General features: G+C 33.4%; 1 protein-coding gene across 4 annotated transcripts; it reads left to right on the forward strand.

The window, feature by feature from the left end:
* Window positions 1-2,164: 2,164 nt before the first annotated feature.
* LOC112035781 (uncharacterized) lies at window positions 2,165-23,491 on the forward strand. 4 transcript variants are annotated; one of them, XM_065773989.1, is made up of 7 exons: window positions 2,170-3,479; window positions 3,557-3,707; window positions 20,560-20,740; window positions 20,842-20,925; window positions 21,302-21,409; window positions 21,545-21,814; window positions 22,976-23,491. In XM_065773989.1, exons 1-7 carry the CDS (start codon window positions 3,146-3,148, stop codon window positions 23,084-23,086), a joined length of 1,239 nt encoding a protein of 412 aa, XP_065630061.1. In that variant the 5' UTR covers window positions 2,170-3,145; the 3' UTR covers window positions 23,087-23,491. The 4 variants fall into 4 exon arrangements, with proteins under 4 accessions (XP_065630064.1, XP_065630061.1, XP_065630063.1 ...); XM_065773991.1 differs by having other exon boundaries at window positions 22,988-23,491; XM_065773990.1 differs by having other exon boundaries at window positions 2,176-3,479; window positions 22,982-23,491.
* The last annotated feature ends 823 nt before the right edge of the window (window positions 23,492-24,314 follow it).

Raw genomic sequence — 24,314 nt, forward strand, 5'->3', positions numbered from 1 at the left:
GGTCAGTCATTAAACAACACTTAGCCATTTATTTATTTTTAAGGAGACATGATATATATATTCACAATTGATAAGACTATAAGAGTATGACCAGCTTAAAAGAAGAAGAAAAGAAAAAAAATAAGATTAGTACGAACTCAACAAAAAAAAAAAAAAAGTATTGCAAATATATTTGTAAAGTCATTGGCAAAAAAAGGAATATATGTAAAAGGTTTTAAATAATAAATAAGGAGAGAGAAACAAAATTTCTATTAATTAAGTGAATGAGGTGTAAGTCAATTAGCATTTAGTGTGCATTTAGATACTGCTTATTTTGCTGAAAATTAAAAACTGAAAATTGAAAACAATAAAAAAAATAATAAAAAGTTACTATTCACTCGTAGGTTACTGTTCATTTGCCTACTTGCACTGTTCATGTCTCATGAATAGTGCAAGAGGCGCCGGTCCTTTAAAAAAAAAAAGGCCAAAAAAGCAGACGCATCTGACACAAACGCAAACCCAAACCAAACAGACACTTAATGCTATTTTTTTAACCATTAGGTCAATTACAAATCTGCAGTCTACAAATGGTGTAACTTGAACCCATTTCTATATATATATATATATATATAAAATAACAACCACATTGGTGGAGCTATTCTTTTAGTTATTTGGCATCACAAAAAGTTATTTTATCTAATTTATCTACTCACTTTACAAAAAATCTAGTATTAATGGATCTATTTTAACTTTCAACACAATAAAATAATATAAATATTATAATAAAATAATATAAACATCACAATAAAATAATGTAGATTATGAACACAACATTTTCACAAAAATTTTACAATAAAATCTATATGATAAGTTGTTAATAGTAAATAAAAAAATGATAATCTCACTAATAAGTTTAGATGAGAACTACGAATAACTTACTATCTAAATTTTTTATGAAATTGTTATGAATATATTGTGTCAATAACATATTTTTTCTTAAAAAAATAGCTCACAAATTAAAAAGTTTAAAAATATAATTAAATGTCACAATATTTTCATAACATCTTTTTTTAGTCAAGTATAATATAATATTATTTTATTTTGTTTTGACATATTTGACACCTCAACTTTACCTTCTATATTTTTTTCTGACAAAACTACATTATTGGTCCCTGAAGTTTGCCCTGTGTGGGCAATTGGTCCCTTAAGTTTAAAATGGGCACAATTAGTCCCTTAAGTTTTAAAACTGAGTTGTATTAGTCCTTTTACTAACTGCTGTTAACGGAGTTACTTATGTGGCTAACGGAATAATGACTTGGCATTTTTTTTAATGATGTGGCATGTTTTTAATTAAAAAATTAAAAAAAAAAAAAATAGGTTCCACGTTAGATGAAATTAAAATCCAACCTCCTCTAACTCCTCAATCCAAAGCCACATCAGCAACCATGGAAGCCGACCAAAGTACCACCACGAGCATCAGCACAAGCACAAGCAGCAGCGACTCTTGCCCACCCATGAATCTCTTGTTCGTGGAAATGAGTGTGGGCTACGATCAACATGGTTACGTACTCCATGCCCATTTGGTCTTTTCTCTATTAGTCTGCTAGTTTTTGATGAAGAACACCCATTTGTTAGATTTTAATATTGAATCATAGGATTGGTGAGTTTTTATGTGGAAAAATAATTATCAAGATGAATTTTGTGATGCCCTTTTGACTCTTTCTCAATTACTATCCCAGTTATTGATGAACACCCAGTTGCCAAATTTTCATATTGAATGGTAGGAGGAGTTCCGTTAGCCATGAACACCCAGTTGATTTTAAATATCAACTTTTTTTAAAAAAAATTTATGGAAAAATAAATATCGGATTTGTTTTTAATCAGGTCAATATGATTTCAATTTCATCTCACGTGGAAACTGTTTTTCTTTTTTTTTTTTTAAATTAAAAACATGCCACATGTTAAAAAAATGCCACCTCGTTAAAAAAATGCGAAGTTATTATTCCATTAGCTACATAAGTAACATCGTTAACAGCAGTTAGTAAAATTATTAATACAACTCAATTTTAAAGAACCAATTGCATACACATGACAAACTTCAAGAACCAGTAGTATAGTTTCGCCTTTTTTTTCTTCACTTTTTATCTCATCCACCCGTTTCTTCCCCATTCCCATCAAATACCTTTTCTTTTCCTCCACTCACCATCTTGTCTCTTCTTCACCTAAAAGACAGTTTTTCTTCTTTAACCCAAAAGACAAGTCGAGAGAGAGATATTACACACACACACACACACACAAAATGAGAGAAGAAGAAGAAGAAGGTCGCAGCAGTGGGTTTATGTTGGAATTGAAAATTGCACATTTGATTTAGAATTTTGCAGTCTGTTTGGTTGGTTAGAATTTGGAGGAAAGGAAAAGAAAGAAGAACCAGTATGGGATTCTTCTTTTGGGCTTCTTGCAATTGACGAAGTGGGAGCATAGAGTGTAGAGAAATTCTTCCCCAGCTCCATGACGGTTTTTTTTTTTTTTAACAGAGATCTGGTTTTAGAGTGATTTTTTTTTGGAAAGAGAAAAGGAGGGAATATTGGTGGGACCTTGATCCATCGAAATGTCTTTTTTGGTTATACCAATCTGCAACAGATGAACAATATGCGTGTATGGGCCCACAGTATGGGATTGGAAAGACAAGAGTGGGGACGGGAGTTCGCTGTGTGTGTGTGTGTGTGTGTTTCAGTTTGTGGAGTTCCTATGCGCAATGAAAATTATAGCCATAGATGAAAACAATAACATAGTATTGTGGAAAATTTACAATGGGTACCTTGTAGCAAAAAACACCAAAACCGCCTCTATATTTGCTAATCCAACATGGTAGATAACAAAACACGCTGCTACAGTGACATCTAAAGATAGACTTGTTGATTACCAAGCTCAAGATGCAAAAATAAACTTGGTTATTTTATACACTCGCTCTCTCCTCTGTGAATGACCTCTTAAGTCTCTTTTTTTTTGGGATAAAAGGTTAGAAAAGAAAAAGTTGGAACTTAACAAACAAGTTTATCTCCATGGCTTATATCGGTCTTCATCATATATAAGAGAAGCATGTATTGTACTAATATTGAAGTGATCATTTGTTTGTAGTAGCAGTAGTAGAAGTTCATAGGTATTGATGGCTTACATTCCTCCACACAAGCGTCACTCATACGAAGCTGGTAGTAGTGATAGGCATAATAGATCCTCACCAATCCCACAATCTCTTGTTCCACAATTCAGGAGAAATCTTAATTTGAGGTTGCCACCCAAACCCTTTTCACAAAGAAGTGGAAAGATCGTTTGTAATTATGCAGAGCAGGCTATTTACACTTGGTTTCCTGTTGGTTTAGATCACAATCACCAGTTTCCAACTTCTGTACATGTTGTCCCGGTTCCCTTGCAGCTTTTGGAGAGAACAACAGGAACAAATCCACTAGTTTTGTCCAACAACAACAACAACAATCATCCAGGTAAATGTTACTGTTTTTTGGCTCAGATATATTGTTTGTAACTAATTATTAATAATGGGTTTGCTGGTTTTGGCTAGTTGAACAAATGAGGAGTCCATGGGTGTATATAGCAGAAAATGTTGTGTCAAACTTGCTTTCTTCTTTCGAGAATGTCAGGAATGAAAAATTGGACTTGGAAGATGTCAAGCCAAAGTTGGTTGCTAGATTTGGGAAAATTCTTTTTCATGAGTAAGTCATGCTTCTATTCTACTACTCTATGAGTCATTGTTTTTGGTTAATAGTTTGTTTGTTTGTTTGTTTGTTTGGGGGACACCCTACGAAAATCTAATTCAGTATAATGAAAAAATGTGAAATTATGAGGTTGGCACGAAGAAGTGAGTGAGATAAATCCAAAAGCATGAGTATTAGGATGACACTTATTTGTTAGGTACTTTACTAACTCAAACCTAAGCAAGGTTGTCAACAGTCAATTCATCCTTTTCTTCTGACCAAGAAAATAACTTAAACTTCATTAATCCAAAACTTTAATGATACACTCAGTCATATAGAGTAACAATATGATATGAAGTCTATTGCTGGTGTTACTACTAAGCTCTAGCTAAATTAGCATCTCCTCCCCTTACTAGTTCTAGGTAAAGGGTGAGGGCATGGGTTTAAGACATACTGGATGCCTATGTAACTTTCGAATAAATAAAAAAGAAAGGTCTGTCTGGTGTCATTTATTACTAGATATTTGTCTCAACATTACTGAATCTTGTCATATAAAGTTATTACTGCAAAAGCACAAGGTCACATAGGGAAGTTGTCAATAAAACACGGGCAATTTGTTTCTAATGTAATTCTGCAGCAAACTTGCTTTTGCAAATACGTGCCCTTCACCATTATTTATCAATTATAGTCTACTCTTTCTATCTGGTTCTCTGTCTAGTGGTTGCTTCTTTTCCCTGGTGTGCTTTTTACAAACATATTTTATCCTGGGTTTCTCATATCTGATCCTAGTGGTTCAGAACTTCAGGTTAAGGCTTTTCTAAATTAAGTAGACCTAAGATTTCTGGTTTTACCTTTTTAGCCTAAATAGACATGAGATTTCTAGTCTTACCATGTCATTTAAAATGCCCTCATGTTTTAATTACAATGGGGTTATGATTGGTGTTCAGTACTAATTCTAACGTTGCATAGGCTTAAGGATTCCAATCATGAAAATCTTAAATGAAACTTAGATTCCATTAATGAAGCCAGCCTATTTTTCTCTCTTGACCTCAACAAAGAGAGAACAGATACATCTTTGTTCTATGCAATCAAATACAATTTGAAAACAATTCTTTTGAGGCCTGTTCACCACACCCACATCATGCCAAAATCTGATCCTCGAACCATCCCTTACTATAAAGGATTTATAAGCAGAAATTTCTCCTACACCCATCATGCCAAAATATGATCCTCAAAGCTTTCTAAAGATGACACATGAATCCAGAAATCCAGTCACCCTACGCAGCCCTAAAGTTTGCTCCTAGTCACCCTACGCATCCCATAATTTGCACCCATAGAAGTCTCCAAAAATGGTCATGCTTCTTACGAAGCAGTCATAGCACTTACCCCAACAGAGCTTGGTTAAATATGGTCAATTTCCTTGCTCCTAATCTACCATAATTCTGTAGGGATGCACACCAAGTTGCAATCTACCAAATGGAACTTAAATTGAACTCACCCCATATAAAGAATTACCTGGGTGTTAATTTTAGTAGCCAATGAGTAACGTACTTTAAGTAAAACAACCACCCTTTAATAAAAGAACCCCGCTTTTACTGGGTTTGAGAGGTAATTGGTAGATAGCCTTACCTCTAATTTTGGTGAGGCTAATTCCCTGATTCCAAACCTTGACACATCACTTAAACAGAGGGCACTTGCCATTGCAACCCACTGATAAATACAGATTTTTTGATCAAGTCAATTGTTTCTCATCCTTTCTAAAACAATTCCATGCTATAGTAGCTTTATGAGGACAACCCATTGGCAAAGCATGATAGTTCATAGGTAGAGTTCCCTACCTTACTAAACAACAATGTAGCCAACTCCACATCTTCAAAGACACCCACTGGGGCTAGCTTACTCTTACTCAAGTTGCACTTTAACCCCAGACTACTTTAAAACACAAAATTGTAGACGAAATATTTACAAATCAAGATAGAGCCTTCCTCAATAAATAAGAGAGATGAAATTGTTAAGAGTTTCATTAGAGCCTTCCACCACTCTAAAAGCAGTTAGAGAGAAAGTAAAGAAAAGAAAACATTCCTCCATAGTTGTCAATAGCATGTGACTAAGAACCTTTATAATTTGGTAAATAACAATGAAGAAAGTGGAACCCCTTGTCTCAACCCCCTAGATTTGTCAAAGAGGCTTGTAGGCAGCACTAAAAATCTAATAGCGGTGATACAGATAGCTATTCATTTCTTCCATTTCTCAAGATAACCAAAATGGTCCAGTATGTATAGAAGACAATTCTAATTCACATGATCGTCAGCTTTCTCAATATCAAGACATTCATTGGCTATGAGAATTGAGTCTAATCTTTATCTCCCTTCCACAAAAGCAATTTGGTACTTGGGCATTATTTTTCCTAACAATGGTTTTAATCTATTGGCTAATACCTTTGCCAAAATTTTGTAAATACTACTGATCAAATTAATTGGTTGTAAAAATCTTATACTTCTAACTCCCATTTTCTTCGGCATTAGAGTTTTAGCATTGAGAGGTTTCCCAATGCTGTTTTTACTGTATTGGCAAATACATTTGCCAAAAGTTTATATGCATGATCGAGCAAACCATTCCAATGAGAATCTCCTACACATCTAAATCCCGTTTTCTTTGGTGCTTGAGTTTTAGCATTGAAAGGTTTTTAAAATAGTAAAGAGGCATGAACTTCCTGGAAAAAATCTAAAAAATCCTTCCTTCTCCACAATTCCCCAAAATCTTGGAAATATGCCATAGTGAAGGCATCCTGGCCTAGAGTTTTATCTCTAGTGATTTGTAAATAATAGTGATAATTACAATGCTAGTGATTTGTAAATGCCATTATTTAGTAGGTGTATTTGCTAGCAGTTAGTGATAAATAGGCGTATTGACTTCCTTTATTTGTTTTTTGGTTTCATATTGGTAAGTGAACATAAGCACTTAATGGATCTTCAACCCATGAATTTGTCCCTTCACCTGATTCTTATCGCAAGAGCATCTAAGCTAGAGCTCATTGGCAACTTCTCTAATAGATTGGATGCCCTAGATTTTGGCTAAGTAGTAATTTGAGCCCTTTGGTTTCAGCCTTCTACTAGAATCCATGTGCTTGCACAAATTAATCCAATGTCACATCTGAGTGATAAATAGGCATATTGACTTCCTTTGTTTGTAGTTAGTGATAAATAGGCGTATTGACTTCCTTTATTTTTATTTTTTTGGTTTCTCATTGGTAAGTGAACATGAGCACTTAATGGATCTTGAACCCATGAGCTTGTCCCTTCTCCCGATTCTTATGGCAAGAGCATTTAAGCCAGAGCTCATTGGCAACTTCTCTAATAGATTTGATGCCCTAGAGTTTGGCAAAGTAGCAATTTGAGCCCTTTGGTTTCAGCCTTCTACTAGAATCCATGTGCTTGCACAAATTAATCCAATGTCACATATGAGTGGAATTTTTTTTTTTTTTTTTGCATTTAAAATTATTTTTGAAATATTTTAATTAGTTGTCATGTTTACTATGTAGCAAACTAGCATCTCGAAGACTCTAAAACTCAAGTTCAAAGGTTGAACTCGAGTTTCTAAGACTCAAATTGCATGTGATGACATACTGATGTGGAAAAAAATTCATGTGGAAATCGATTATTTAAAACTCGAGTTCCCCATCCGCCACATCCCACAAATAAACCTCTTTCTTCTTCTTTCCAGATCTGATTCTTCTTCTTCCTACCTGATCTGGTGTTTTGTTCTTCTTCCTCACCTCTTCTTCTTTTTCTTCTTCCTTCTAATCTGTTCCTCTGTTCTAGATCTGATCTAGTCCACCGTTCCTCTGTTCTGGATTTGATTTCTTCCTCTAAGAAATTGAGTCCTATTGACTCGGGTTTACTTTTTACAAACTTGAGTATATAAGACTCGAGATCTATGTGGCAAAAAACCCCCAGATCAGCAAGTGGAACTCGAGTCTTTGAGACTTGAGTTTATATTGAACTCGAGCCAATAAAACTCGAGATGCTACTTTACTGAATCGTTTCTAATGCATGCTAATTAACACTATTGTCTCCCAAATTCATGCTAGCCTGCAAATTACCTCCATCTAAGTGTCACTAGATTGACTGATGAATTGATTCATTTGTTTTGGCAACAACATCTTGATCATTTCATATCCCATTTAATAAAATGTACTAAATTCTTTAAAGTAATGAATGTATTGGTATTGATTTTTTGTAACTTCGAAGATTTCACATATCAGATTTGTAATAAGAGAACCCCTTAATATACTTGGAAGAGTTAAGTAGAATACAACTTTCTCATGTAGGAGCCCTTCAATCAGCGAAGAAACTACGAAAGTCAGTTTAGCTGCAGAAACTACATTGAATCAATTGAGGAGATCATTTTACACGAATATTCCGAATTCATATATGGAAAACATTAAGGGAGAAGTTGCCCAAAAGATTAAATTTGATTTTGAAAAGGAGAAAGATTTATACCATGTAAAGGTATTTCTTTTGCTGAATACCTCTGCTTATTATATTCACAATTATGCCTTTTGATTTAGTTGGCCACTGACTTCCTCAATTTACTTTCTCATTTTGTATAGTTGTGTGATGCCACACTACCAGATTCAAATATTTCTTGCAAATGCAGTGTGATAAAAGAAGATAAAAGGCTTCAGCTTTATAAGGCAAGTTTTCTGCTTAATATTGATGCACATTGCATTCAAATCATGCTTAGGTCTGAACTTGTTACCTGGGGTGCTGATGATTTGTTTTCTTCCTGTTTTATTAATTTCACTTGACAAATACATCAATTTAACGTGAAAAGTATAGAGTAAAAAGATGATGAGGTTCAGTATCTCCTAGTTGCTGCCTTTTTTGTTTTGGACAAATGGAATTTTTCTTACTATTTAAGGTTTGGGATTTGATTCATTATGGAGAGAGAGAGGGGGGGGGGAGNCAATGGAAGAATCAGAGGAAAAGTGTGAAGGAGATGAGGTAGAGGCAAAAGGAAAAATAGTTTCATGGAAAACTACGTCTCTAGAGACATGAATAGAATTTGACTCCAAATCTAGAACTTTGTATCCTTTAATACCATGTGGATAGCCTAGGAAAACACATTTTCGAGCTCTTGGTGCAAATTTATGTCTGTTGAGACTAAGAGTAGAAATAAAGCACAAACAGCCAAAAATTCGAATATGGCCATATGAAGGAGGTTGTTTAAAAAGTATCTCATAAGGAGTTTTGTTGTTTAAATGCTTGGAGGGTAATCTATTTATAAGATATACTGCAGTGAGAATGCAGTCACCCCACAATTTTAAAGGTAAAGAAGACTGGAACCTTAGTGCTCTTGCAACATTTAAAATGTGTTGATGCTTTCTCTCAACAATTGCATTTTGTTGAGGAGTGTCAACACAAGATAATTGATGCAAGATGCCTTTTGATTTGAAAAAATCCTTCATGATAAATTCTGTGTCATTGTCACTCCTAATACACTTAATTTTGACATTAAATTGAGTCTCAACCATGATAGAAAACTCTTGAATAAGAGCTAGTGTTTCTGACTTAGATTTAAGCAAATAAACCCAAGTGCACCTAGAATAGTCATCCACAATGGTAAGAAAGAACTTGTAACCCTCAATAGTGGGAACTGAAAAGGGGCCCCAGAGATCACAATGTACAAGATCAAACACACAATGAGATACATGATGACTAGTAGGAAAGGATAAACCCCAATATAGTTTATCTACAAAATAATATAAAAAAATAAAAAAAAAAATAAAATAATAAAAAACCTCATCAAACCCTAACCAATTTAACGTTGATGAAGACTTTTTTTTTTTTTGGCTAAAAAAAAATGGGGTCTTTGGTTTAGACTCAAATGATGAAGACTTTATTTCGCTTGAGCATCTACCCTTGCATTTGCAATGACATTAATTGGAAATAAATGGCTTTGTAAATAGTTTTCATTTCTCCAAAATATATATACAAATATATAAACAATAAAAATAGTTGGAAAATGTTATCATTTTCTGTACATCAAAGGATCATTGGCATTTACATATTGACTATTGCTTTATCATAATATGGGGTTTAATCTAGACAGATTAATATACATATGATTTTACTACTGCCTAATGTGATGATTTAATTTGCTAGACTACTGCCTAATGTGATGATTTAATTTGCTAGTAAAGACTGCCTATGCTGTGCATCTTTTTTGTCAAATTTAGGCAATCATCTACACTTCAATATTGCTTATGCTTCTGATTTTTTGTTGCTTACTACAACATATGGATCCAAATTGTGATGAGTATCTTTTTCTCTTTCCTTTGTTTCCTCATTATGTGTTATGAACTGTTTCAAGTTGCAGGAACAGGAGGTTGAGGTTAGTTTGGTTTCTGAGATGCTTAAAGACCACTTGAGATTGATATGGGATCATTTCTTATGCTGTGAACATTTTTTTGACACGAAATAGCAAAAAAGGCGGTGAAAAGATAAAAAAAGAAGGGATACCATCTGGAAAAGGGCAGTTTGAATATTTTTTATATGTTTATGGTGTATTTGCTTACATCTTATTGCAATTTCAAGGAAATGGGCATTGATTCAGGATTGTAGTTTTTATTATAAGATGATACGTCATCTTGTATGGAATTTTCGGATGAGTTATTGTACGTGTGTGTATCATATGAATCATATTGAATTGTTGTCTAAGTGTATATCGTCCAATGTATAAACATGTAAATTTACTGTGTTTGTACAAATTCAAATATATGAGATTGTGCGTGATCTTGGTGAGTGCAACAACTACCAATATAGCTTGTTAGTTGGAATTTTGCAAGATCACAATGATGATAGTAACATGAATTTGTATTTTGGAGATATTTTGTGTTTCATTTTATGCTCCCCCATTCACAACTTGCCAATGTATTTGTTTTACTTTCCTTATAAAATAAACAAATATAAAAATGAAATATAATAAAACATATGGCAAGTTGTGATTTGTGGAACACAAAGAGAAATACAAAAGGTGAGATAAGATTTGTATTAGTAGGACATGATGAATGATTATGAATGTGATGAGGAAGAATAGTATTTTAAATTATATAGTGTGCTATTACATAAGTAAAAAAAGCATTTGAAATTGATCAATTTTATGATTTAAATTAAAAATTTTACAAATCTAAAGTGCATAGTGTCCTATCATTATAAGATCTTCAATGACGCCAAATTATATTCAAAAAATAAAATCGTAACAAGTAAATTACCATTTGGTCCCTAACATTTATACTATGTCAATTTGATTTGTAACGTTTATCAGTTTAGTTATATGTCAAAACAGTCTTTGTAGTGTTGGCTGAAAAGTGCTAGTTAACAACCAAAATAAAAAATTAATAAGGATATCCGACTGTTCAAGATGGATAAATGGCAGTAAATAACCAATTAGAAGAAGGATTGGAGGCATTCACATGCACAAAGACGTGGATTGATTGGTCATTTACAAAGAGAATGTCAAGGGTGATGTCGCTAGCATTCCACAAAGTCCAGATGAGCCTCTAGAGCCAGCATTTGAGCGACAAACATTGTCAAAGCCAAGAGAAGATCTAATAGAGTCTGCCCTTTGGCCAGAAATGCGGGTCTCCAAAATAATGGCAATGGAGGGACAGTGGGAGCAGACCACATCAGTGAAATTTCTACAAAAGTTTGGGTTGCCAGCACCCGTACAATTCTATTTGACAATCACAACTTCTAGCTACAAGAGGAGAAATTTAGATATAGAACAGGAAAACAATAAAAGCCCAGATATAAATTTAACGTTTCTCCCCTTTTTCACTGTTTCCCATTATTCAAACAGAAATTGAACAAAAAACAAATATAAATTGTGGAGAGTATTAAAATAAAATATAAATTTTTTTTTTTTAAAAAAAAACAGAGAATTCACAGAGAGTAATGAATAAGAGAAGAGAGAGGACCTCGAGGATATGCTGCAGATGGATCACGTTGTCAAGGTCGATGAGAAGAAGAGAGAGAGAAACAGTCGATTGAAGAGGAAAACTATGCTTGGTGTGATAGAATTGGAGAGAAATGTTGATATAATTGTAGGAGTGGAGTGGTAGAAAGATATTATTACTATTATTTAAGCAAGGAAAAAGTTTCTCCACGATCTTAATTGGAGGAACTTCCTTCAAACTATGACGTGTTAGCACCAAAAATTAACACTTGTCCAACCCAATTAAAGCTGAAATTCAACTACTAACTTCCGTTAACTCAAAAGTTAGACCATTTTTACATATATATATATATATATTTTTTTTTTTTTTTGGTTATGATGATGAATTTCAAGATTTCTTTTTTTTTCTCGCTAAGGACGTGTGGCTGAAGCTTACAATTCTGTGAAGGAAAGCAGTTGTGAATTTCGATTATTTAGCTATTTATTCTCGTTACATGTATATAATACTGTACTGTAGGTAGGACTTAGAATCTTTGTGTGACCGTGTTAATAGCCGTGAAATTATGTCCTACATTGTGTTTTCTTATTTTTGTATTCTTAACTCTTAAGGCTCTGGTCTTTGTTATCTCCGTTTGTGTTTGTCATAATTATTTTTCAGTTTTTTTTTTTTTTTGTTTGAGGTTGAATTTGTTTTAGCAAGAACACATGTATGGATAAATTTCTTGACTTTCTAATTTTAATTTTAATTTTCTTTTCTTTTGTAACATATAGGTAGCTCTGTGGAGGGGCGGCTTAATTTATTTGGAGGCCTAAGGCAAAAATTAAAATTGAGGCATTTTATATATTTAAATATGATTTTAAAAAAATAAATAAATTCAATTATCTTATTTTAGATGCAAAATTACTATTAATTAACATGAATCATGTAGATTTTTTTTTGAAAGTTTATAAACAAAAAATTTGACAAAACTTTTCACATCTATTGACGTGGCAGATTAATAATTTGATAATGGTAAGTAAAAAAGTGATGTTAGTGGTAGACTTAGATAAAAACTAGTAAAAGTTTGTCAACTCAACTTGTGAAAAATGTTGTGATTTTCTTTTTTGTATTGCTCTTTTTTTTTTTTAGAAGCCATATTCATAATATTTTCATAACAAATCTTAGGTGTTAATTTGTTATTGGTTCTAATTTGAACTTACCATTGAAATTAATTTTTTATCATCAATAATACCGTGTAACAGCCTATCTCTTAAGATTTATTTTGAACGTGTTCTGAAAATGTTGTGAACGTAACTTTTTTTTCTTTTTTCATTTGATAAAAAAATATTATTTTATTCATTGACTAATATTTGGACTTAATTAATACTATTATAATATTTTAAAAAAACTCCTATTAATTAAAATTTGGGCCTTTTTTTTAATTGGGGCCTTAGGCGATCGCATCGGTTGCTTTATGTGGAGGGTTGCGTTTAGAGTTTAGAGAGAGAGAGAGAGATATGGAGGAGGCAGGTGCACAGGTTGATCCGCCCTTTTCATACACCACCACCAGACATTGGCGACTCGGTATTCTTGGCGAAGAAGCGTGATCTGCCTAATTATCAAGCACAACAACGATTCACACAACCACCAACTGGGCTTCAAAACACTAGGGATAGCTGGAATCCTAAGGTTTGGGATTGGGATAGTGTCGGATTCGTTGCGAAACCAGTTGATGCCGAGGAGTTATTGCGGTTGGGAACTCCTGCTGGTTTTGGTCAAATGGAGCAAAAAAGGAAAGAGGAGTCTATGGCGTTGACTGTGGATGATGAAAGGGATTTGCGTTGAAGGAGAGAGAAAGGAGAGAGTGTTTAGGTTGAGGTGATGAAGGTGAGAAATTTTTTTTAATAAAAAAAATATATGTAAAAGTGGGCTTAACTTATGAGTTAACAGGAGTTAGTCGTTGAATTTCAGTTTTAGTTGGGTTGGACAGGTGTTAATTTTTGGTGCTGACACGTCATAGTTTGGAGGAAGTTCCTCCAATTAGAGAAACTTTTTTCCTTTAAGCAAAGTTGAAACGTTTGACCCAACAAGTGGACTGGACTCCCTCTGTGTGGGTCTGATTTGTTTTGTTTTGTATTTTTTTTCACATATATATATATATATATATATTAGCTATTCTTTTATTAGACAACACAAAAATTATTTTATCTATTTTACCTATTTACTTTACAAAAATTTAGTACAAGTAGATTTATTTTAAGTTTCAATACAATAAAATAATATAAATATCATAATAAAATAATATAAACATTACAATAACATAATGTAGGTTATGAACACAACATTTTCACAAAAATTTTATAATAAAATCTATATGATAAGTAGTTAATAGTAAATAAAAATAATAACAATCTCACTAGTAAGTCTAGATGAGAACTTATTTTTGATAAACAAACACACACAAAGAAGAGAGAAATGAGTTCTAACACAAAAGCACACCACAACTCTATTCAAAAGTCATAATTAATCTTAATGAGAACTACAAATAACTTATTATCTAAATTTTATTATGAAATTGTTATGAATATATTGTATCAATAACACTTTTTTTCTTAAAAAAGAAAGCACACTAATTAAAAAGTATAAAAATATAATTAAGTGTTACAACCATATATATATATATATATAGCAGGGGCATTTTAGTAATTTTTGGGTAACCGGGTCATATCCGGGTCGGGTTTCGGGTCGAGTCCGGGTTTTATTAATAAAACCCGGACCCGCTTCGGGGTTTTTTTTTTTAAAACCCATACCCGACCCTATTCTTTATCGGGCCGGGTAAAATCCGACCCATTAGAGTCGGACCGGGCCGGATATCCGCGGGTCGGATCTAAATTGCCATCCCTAGTTTCTTTCCCATTCCCATCAAAGGATTAGGATCCGGTGCAATACAAGGTATGGCACCAGGTGCAATTCACCTTTTCCTCTCTCACAAAGTTTTTTTATTTTTACTTTTTGTCTCTTCTTCGCCTAAAAGACAGTTTTTCTTCTTTCACCTAAAAGACAAGACGAGAGAGATAAATTACACACACACACACACAAAAGAGAGAGAAGAAGAATCCACAGCAAAGAAGAAGAAGAAGCTCGCAGTAGAAGAAGAAGAAGCTCGCAGCAGTGGGTTTGTGTTGGAATTGAAAATTACACATTTGATTTAGAATTTTGCAATCTGTTTGGTTTGTTAGAATTTGGAGGAAAGGAAAAGAAAGAAGAACCAGTATAGGATTCTTCTTCTGAGCTTCTTGCAATTGACGAAGAGGGAGCATAGAGCTTAGAGAAATTCTTCCCAGCTCCAAGACGGGTTTTTTTTTTTTTTTTTTTTTTTTATAGAAAGAGGGAAGGAGGGAATATTGGTGGGACCTTGATCCACCGAATTTATTTTTTGGTTATACCCATCTGTAATAGATGAACAATATGCGTGTATGGGCCCATCGTATGGGACTGAAAAGTCAAGAGTGGGGACAGGAGTTCGGTCATGTGTATCTGTGTTTCAGTTTGTGGAGTTTCTATGCTCAATGAAAATTAGAGGGAATCAGAATAATTTTAAATGGAAGAAAACAACAACATAGTATTGTGGAAAATTTACAATGGGTAAAGTAAAATTTACCTTGTAGCAAAAAACACCAAAACTGCCTTTATATTTGCTAATCCAACATGGTAGATAACAATACACGTTGCTACAGTGACATCTAAAGATAGACTTGTTGATTACCTTTTACCTAGCTCAAGATGCAAAAATAAACTTGGTTATTTTATACACTCACTTGGTTAATGGAGAAGTTTATGTACTTTTTCATCTCTGTGAAGTTTGTACATTTTTTCTTTTCTTTTTCTTTTTTGAGAATCCTATGAAGTCTGTACTTTTTTTTTTTTTTTTTTTTTTTGAGAATCCTATGAAGTTTGTACTTTATACTTTAAACTGCATGCCAATCTTTGAATGGCTAAATTCGAGACTATAAAACAAAAAGTAACTTAAGAAACAAGTTTATAAAAAAAATGATCATAATTTTTTTTTTTGGTGATAAAAGGTTAGAAAACAAAAAGTTGGAACTTAACAAACAAGTTTATCTCCATGGCTTATATCGGTCTTCATCATATATAAGAGAAGCAAGTATTGTACTAATATTGTAGTGTTCATCAAAAAATATTGTAGTGATCATTTGTTTGTAGTAGAAGTTCATAGGTATTGATGGCTTACATTCCTCCACACAAGCGTCACTCATACGAAGCTGGTAGTAGTGATAGGCCCTCACCAATCCACAATCTCTTGTTCTCAATTCGGAGAAATCTTATTTGAGGAGGTCGCCACCCAAACCCTTTCACAAAGAAGTGGAAAGATCGTTTATAATTATGCAGAGCAGGCTATTTCCACATGGTTCCTGTTGGTTTGGATCACAATCACCAGTTTCCATCTTCTGTACATGTTGACTCAGTTCCCTTGCAGGCTTTTGAGAGAACAACAAATCCACCTAGTTTTGTTCAATAGCAACAACAATCAATCAGTAAATGTTACTGTTTTTCTGCTCAGATTTTTTTGTTTGTAACTAATTATTAATAATGGGTTTGCTGGTTTTGGCTAGTTGAGCAAATGAGGAGTCCATGGGTGTATATAGCAGAAAATGTTGTGTCAAACTTGCTTTCTTCTTTCGAGAATATCAGGAATGAAAAGTTGAACTTGGAAGATGTCAAGCCAAAGTTGGTTGCTAGATTTGGGAAATTTTTTTCATGAGTAAGTCATGCTTCTATTCTACTACTTATGAGTCATTGTTTTCGGTTAATAGTTTTTTTTTTTTTTTTTTTTTTTTTTTTTGGGACACCCTATGAAAATCTAATTCAGTATAATGAAAAAATGTAAAATTATGAGGTTGGCACGAAGAAGTGAGTGAGATAAATCCAAAAGCATGAGTATTAGGATGACACTTATTTGTTATGTACTTTACTAACTCAAACCTAAGCAAGGTTGTCAACTGTCAATTCATCCTTTTCTTCCGACCAAGAAAATAACTTAAACTTCATTAATCCAAAACTTTAATGATACACTCAGTCATAGAGAGTAACAATATGATATGAAGTCTATTGCTGGTGTTGCTACTAATCTCTAGCTCAATTAGCATCTCATTTATTACTAGATATTTGTCTCAACATTACTGAATCTTGTCATATAAAGTTATTACTGCAAAGACACAAGGTCACGCAGGGAAGTTGTCAATAAAACACGGGCAATTTGTTTCTATTGCAATTGTGCAGCAAACTTGCTTTTGCAAATATTTGCCCTCCACCATTATTTATCAATTATAGTCTACTCTTTCTATCTGGTTCTCTGTCTAGTGGTTGCTTCTTTCCCCTGGTGTGCTTTTTACAAACATACATTATCCTTGGTTTCTCATATCTGATCCTAGTGGTTCAGAACATCAGGTTAAGGCTTTTCTAAATCAAGTAGACCTAAGATTTCTGGTTTTACCTTTTTAGCCTAAATAGACAAGAGATTTCTAGTCTTACCATATCATTTAAAATGCCCTCCATGTTTGAATTACAATGGGGTTATGATCGGTGTTCAGTACTAATTCTAACATTGCATAGGCTTAAGGATTCCAATCATGAAAATCTTAAATGAAACTTAGATTCCATTAATAAGGCAGCCTATTTTTCTCTGTTGACCTCAACAAAGAGAGAACAAAATAAAATATATCTTTGTTCTATGCAACCAAATACAATTTGAAAGCAATTCTTTTGAGGCCTGTTCACGACACCCACATCATGCCAAAAGCTGATCCTCGAACCATCCATTACTATAAAGGATATATAAGCAGAAATTTCTCCTACACCCATCATGCCAAAATATGATCCTCAAAGCTTTCTAAAGACGACACATGAATCCAAAGATCCAGTCACCCTACGCAGCCCTAAAGTTTGCACCTAGTCACCCTACACATCCCATAATTTGCACCCATAAAAGTCTCCAAAAATGGTCATGCTTCTTATGAAGCAGTCATAGCACTTACCCCAACAGAGCTTGGTTAAATATGGTCAATTTCCTTGCTCCTAATTCACCATAATTCTGTAGGGATGCACACCAAGTTGTTATCTACCAAATGGAACTTAAATTGAACTCACCCCATATAAAGAATTACCTGGGTGTTCATTTCAGTAGCCATATGAGTAACGTACTTTTAAGTAAAGCAACCACCGTTTGATAAAAGAACCCCGCTTTTACTGGGTTTGAGAGGTAATTGGTAGATAGCCTTACCTCCAATTTTGGTGTGGCTAATTCCTTGATTCCAACCCTTGACACATCACTTAAACAGAGGGCACTTGCCATTGCAACCTGCTGATAAATACAGATTTTTTTATCAAGTCAATTGTTTCTCATCCTTTCTAAAATAATTCCATGCTATAGTAGCTTTATGAGGACAACCATTGGCATAGCATGATAGTTCATAAGTAGAGTTCCCTACCTTACTAAACAACAAAGTAGCCAACTCCACATCTTCAAAGAAGCTTACTCTTACTCTTACTCAGTTGCGCTTTAACCCCCAGACTACTTTAAAACACAAAATTGTAGACGAAATATTTACAAATCAAGATAGAGCCTTCCTCAACAAATAAGAGAGATGAAATTGTTAAGAGTTTCATTAGAGCCTTCCACCACTCTAAAAGCAGTCAAAGAGAAAGTAAAGAAAAGAAAACATTCCTCCATAGTTGTCAATAGCATATGACTAAGAACCTTTATAATTTGGTAAATAACAATGAAGAAAGTAGAACCCCTTGTCTCAACCCCCTAGATTTGTCAAAGAGGCTTGTAGGCAGCACTAAAAATCTAATAGTAGTGATACAGATAGCTATTCATTTCTTCCATTTCTCAAGATAACCAAAATGGTCCAGTATGTATAGAAGACAATTGTAATTCACATGATGATAGGCTTTCTCAATATCAAGACATTCGTTGGCTATGAGAATTGAGTCTAATCTTTATATCCCTTCCACAAAAGCAATTTGGTACTTGGGCATTATTTTTCCTAACAATGGTTTTAATCTATTGGCTAATACCTTTGCCAAAATTTTGTAAATACTACTGATCAAATTAATTGGTTGAAAATATCTTATACTTCTAACTCTCATATTCTTGGCATTAGAGTTTTAGCATTGAGAGGTTTCTCAATGCTGTTTTTATTGTATTGGCAAATACATTTGCCAAAAGTTTATACGCATGATCAAGCAAACCATTTCAAGGAGAATCTCTTATACATCTAAATCCCGTTTTCTTTGGTGCTTGAGTTTTAGCATTGAAAGGTTTTTCAAAACAATGAAGAGGCATGAACTTCCTGGAAAAAATATAAAAAATCCTTCCTTCTCCACAATTCCCCAAAATCTTGGAAATATGCCATAGTGAAGGCATCATGGCCTAGAGCTTTATCTCCAGTGATTTGTAAATGATAGTGATAAATGCAATGCTAGTGATTTGTAAATGCCATTATTTAGTAGGTGTATTTGCTAGCAGTTAGTGATAAATAGGCGTATTGACTTCCTTTATTTGTTTTTTGGTTTCTTATTGGTAAGTGAACATAAGCACTTAATGGATCTTCAACCCATGAACTTGTCCCTTCACCCGATTCTTATTGCAAGAGCATCTAAGCCAAAGCTCATTGGTAACTTCTCTAATAGATTTGATGCCCTAGATTTTGGCTAAGTAGCAATTTGAGCCCTTTGGTTTCAGCCTTCTACTAGAATCCATATGCTTGCACAAATTAATCCAATGTCACATCTGAGTGATAAAATAGGCATATTGACTTCCTTTATTTGTAGTTAGTGATAGATAGGCATATTGACTTCCTTTATTTGTTTTTTGGTTTCTTATTGGTAAGTGAACATGAGCACTTAATGGATCTTGAACCCATGAACTTGTCCCTTCACGCAATTGTTATGGCAAGAGCATCTAAGCCAGAGCTCATTGGCAACTTCTCTAATAGATTTGATGCCCTAGAGTTTGGCAAAGTAGCAATTTGAGCCCTTTGGTTTCAGCCTTCTACTAGAATCCATGTGCTTGCACAAATTAATCCAATGTCACATATGAGTGGAATTTTTTTTTTTTTGCATTTAAAATTATTTTTGAAATATTTTAATTAGTTGTCATGTTTACTATGTAGCAAACTAGCATCTCGAAGACTCTAAAACTCAAGTTCAAAGGTTGAACTCGAGTTTCTAAGACTCGAATTGCATGTGATGATAGTCTGATGTGGAAAAAAATTCATGTGGAAATCGAGTATTTAAAACTTGAGTTCCCCATCCTCCACATCCCACAAACAGACCTCTTTCTTCTTCTTCTTCCTACCCGATCTGGTCCTCTGTTCTTCCTTTCCTCTTCTTCTTCTTCCTTTGATCTGTTCCTCTGTTCTGGATCTTATCTGATCTGTTCCTCTATAGAAATAGAGTCCTATAGACTCAGGTTTACTTTTTACAAACTCGAGTCTATATGACTTGATATCTATGTGGAAAAATACCCCCAGATCAGCAAGTGGAACTCGAGTCTTTGAGACTCTAGTTTATATTGAACTCGAGCCAATAAAACTTGAGATGTTACTTTACTAAATCATTTCTAACACATGCTAACTAACACTATTGTCTCCCAAATGCATGCTAGCCTGCAAATTACCTCCATCTGAGTGTCACTAGATTGACTGATGAAACGATTCATTTGTTTTGGCAACAACATCCTGATCATTTCATATCCCATTTAATTAAATGTACTAAATTCTTTAAAGTATTGAATGTATTGATATTGATTTTTTGTAACTTTGAAGATTTCACATATCAGATTTGTAATAAGAGAACCCCTTAATATACTTGGAAGAGTTAAGTAGATACAACTTTCTCATGTAGGAGCCCTTCAATCAGCAAAGAAACTACGAGAGTAGGTTTGGCTACAGAAACTACATTGAGTCAATTGAGGAGATCATTTTACACGAATATTCCGAATTTATATATGGAAAACATTAAGGGAGAAGTTGCCCAAAAGATTAAATTTAATTTTGAAGAGGAGAAAGATTTATACCATGTAAAGGTATTTCTTTTGCTGAATACCTCTGCTTATTATATTCACAATTATGCCTTTTGATTTAGTTGGCCACTGACTTCCTCAATTTAATTTCTCATTTTGTATAGTTGTGTGATGCCACACTACCAGATTCAAATATTTCTTGCAAATGCAGTGTGATAAAAGAAGATAAAAGGCTTCAGCTTTATAAGGCAAGTTTTCTGCTTAATATTGATGCACATTGCATTCAAATCATGCTTAGGTTTGAACTTGTTACCTGGGGTGTTAATGATTTGTTTTCTTCCTGTTTATTAATTTTACTTGACAAATACATCAATTTAACGTGAAAAGTATAGAGTAAAAAAGATGATGAGGTTTAGTATCTCCTAGTTGCTGCCTTTTTTGTTTTGGACAAATTGAATTTTTCTTACCATTTAAGGTTTGGGATTTGATTCATTTTGGAGAGAGAGAGAGGGGAGGGGGGGGAGGGGATTTTTTTTCTCTATTTTCTAGGTATGTGACTTTCCTTCCAATTGTTTATTATGTTTGATTTGAGACTTATGTTCAAATGTCACACTATTATTGTAGATTGAACTACAACAAGTGCGTCATATGGTCGTAGACATATCGTGCCTTGATAAAAACTTAGACCTAAGGCTGATGCTATCCACCAAGAGGATCTTAACAACTCTCACGGTAAGTTTCTTGTCTATATTTGCTGTCTATAAAAGGCTTAAAACTATCATATGAGATAGCTTTAGCATGGTATTTCTTTCTCCTGAGAGTATTAAGACTTAAATTTGTGACCAAACTAATTTATGTGCTCTCCAGGATGATGAGATGCAAAGCATTAGAAGTCTTATTAATTCTGCAATTCTAGACTCTGATGTGAAGGGTGGGTTGAGATGGCCCTTGGGGAGGACATCTTCTGGAGGTAGATTTTGTGTGGTGGGGGTTTCACATGCAATAGCTAAAGATTATAAAAGTTCATCATTGAGGCTGAAAGTGAGACATGCTGACCGATATAATTTTAGAACTTCAACTGGGGAAGCTACAAGGGAGATAACTCTGAAGTTGAAAAACATTGTCTCATTATTACAGGTAAGTAACGTATATAACTGGATGCTTATTATAAGTGAATAAGGAACTCAGTCCATGTAATCTAATTGAGTAACAAATGTCTAATTATATTTGTTACATTCTTTCCTGTAAGGACCAATCCATAACATCATTAGATTATGTGTTCTATTTCATATGACTCAGACATCATTTGCTATCTAATCCATAAATTCATACATTTAATGTTTTTGTGATTTAGTTAAGTTTACTAGCATTTTATAGGAGATCCTAAGTATTTTAGGTTTTATTTTCTTTGATTCCAAGTTAGTGTTTTATTAGTTATCATCTTATTAGATTTTTAGTTTACTAGACAAACTAGGAGTCCTAATTCTATTGGTACAAGAAAGAGCCCCTTATATATATTTATGCTCAATACACTTGAAGAATACATGGAGTTGATTGGTAAAATTATCATCATCATCATCATTATTATTAAGTACTAAGGCACACTGGTTTATTGTTATTCGCCACCTCCCCCAACCCCCGTCCCCCTCTCCTTTTTTTGTTCTTCTATGTCTCGTGTTACATTCATGGATACTGTTGACACAGCAACTAGACAACATATATTTCTGTTTTTTTCCCTCTTCCTTACCCATATCAAAACCATAAACCCGAACATAGTTTATCTACAAAATAATTATAGAAAATAAAAATAATAATAATAAAAACCGTCATCAAACCTTAACCAATTTAATGTTGATGAAGACTTTATTTTGCTTGAGCATCTACCCTTGCATTTGCAATGACATTAATTGGAATTAAATGGCTTTGTAAATAGTTTTCATTTCTCCAAAATATATATACAAATATATAAACAATAAAAATATCTGGAAAATGTTATCATTTCAAAGGATTATTGGCATTTACATATTGACTATTGCTTATTGTGTCATAATATGGGGTTTAATCTGGACAGATTAATATACATATGATTTTACTACCACCTAATGTGATGATTTAATTTGCTGGTAAAGACTACCTATGCTGTGCATCTTTTTTGTTAAATTTGGGCAATCATATACACTTCAATATTGCTTGTGCTTCTGGTTTTTTGTTACTACAGCATATAGATCCAAATTGTGATGAGTATCTTTTTCTCTTTCCTTTATTTCTTCATTATGTGTTATGAACTCCTATTTCAAGTTTCAGGAACAGGAGGTTGAGATTAGTTTGGTTTCTGAGATGCTTAAAGACCACTTGAGATTGATATGGGATCATTTCTTATGCTGTGAACATTTTCTTGACATGAAATAGCAAAAAAGGCGGCGAAAAGATAAAAAAAAAAAAAGAAGGGATACCATCTGGAAAAGGGCAGTTTGAATATTTTTTATATGTTTATGGTGTATTTGCTTGCGTCTTATTGCAATTTCAAGGAAATGGGCATTGATTTAGGATTGTAGTTTTTAGTATAAGATGATATGTCATCTTGTATGGAATTTTCGGATGAATTATTGTACTTGTGTGTATCATATAAATCATATTGAATTGTTGTCTAAGTGTGTATTGTCCAAGTATAAACATGTAAATTTACTGTGTTTGTACAAATATATGAGATTGTGCATGATCTTGGTGAGTGCAACAACTACCAATATAGCCTGATATTTGGAATTTTGCAAGATCGCAATGATGATAGTAACATGGATTTGTATTTTGGAGATATTTTGTGTTTCATTTTATGCTCTATCATTCACAATTTGTCAATGTATTTGTTTTACTTTCCTTATAAAATAAACAAATTTAAAAATGAAAAATAATAAAACAGATGGCAAGTTGTGATTTATGGAACACAAAGCGAAATACAAAAGGTGAGAAAAGATTTGTGTGTGTTGGACATGATGAATGATTATAAATATGATGAGAAAGAATAGTATTTTAAATTATGATTTAGAGTTTGTTTGGATATCGCTTATTACAGAAAAATGAAAACACTGTAGCAAAATAATTTTTAAATGTGTGAATAGTGTCGTGAGATCCAGTTTTAAAGTTAGATTTGCATTTTTTCGTACTTGCGGGTCTCATGAATAGTGCTCATGGACCCACTAAAAAAAAGCACTCACTGGGAAACGTGCAAAACATACTTTCCAAACTCACACTTAGATTAAAAATTTTACAAATCTAAAGTGCATAATGTCCCATCATTATAAGATTTTCAATGACGCCGAATTATATCCAAAAAATAAAATCATAATGGGTAAATTATCATTTTGATCTCTAACACTTATATTATGTCAATTTGATTTGTAATGTTTATCATTTAAGTTCTGTCAAAACTCAAAATAGTCTTTGTAGTGTTGGATGGAAAGGGCTAGTTAACAGGCAAAATAAAAAATTAAAAAAAGAAATCTTTTTTTGCCGCCTAGGATGTTATATGGCTTTGCCTAAAAATGACCAATATCAATCCACGTACAATTGTATAAATTTACAAGTTTACTATAGTAAAGTATTTTCTCTCACTCCATATCTTTAAGAAATTAGTTGACAG

The sequence above is a fragment of the Quercus suber genome, unplaced genomic scaffold (assembly GCF_002906115.3).
Source record: "Quercus suber isolate HL8 unplaced genomic scaffold, Cork oak 2.0 scaffold_84, whole genome shotgun sequence".
Taxonomy (NCBI): Eukaryota; Viridiplantae; Streptophyta; class Magnoliopsida; order Fagales; family Fagaceae; genus Quercus; species Quercus suber.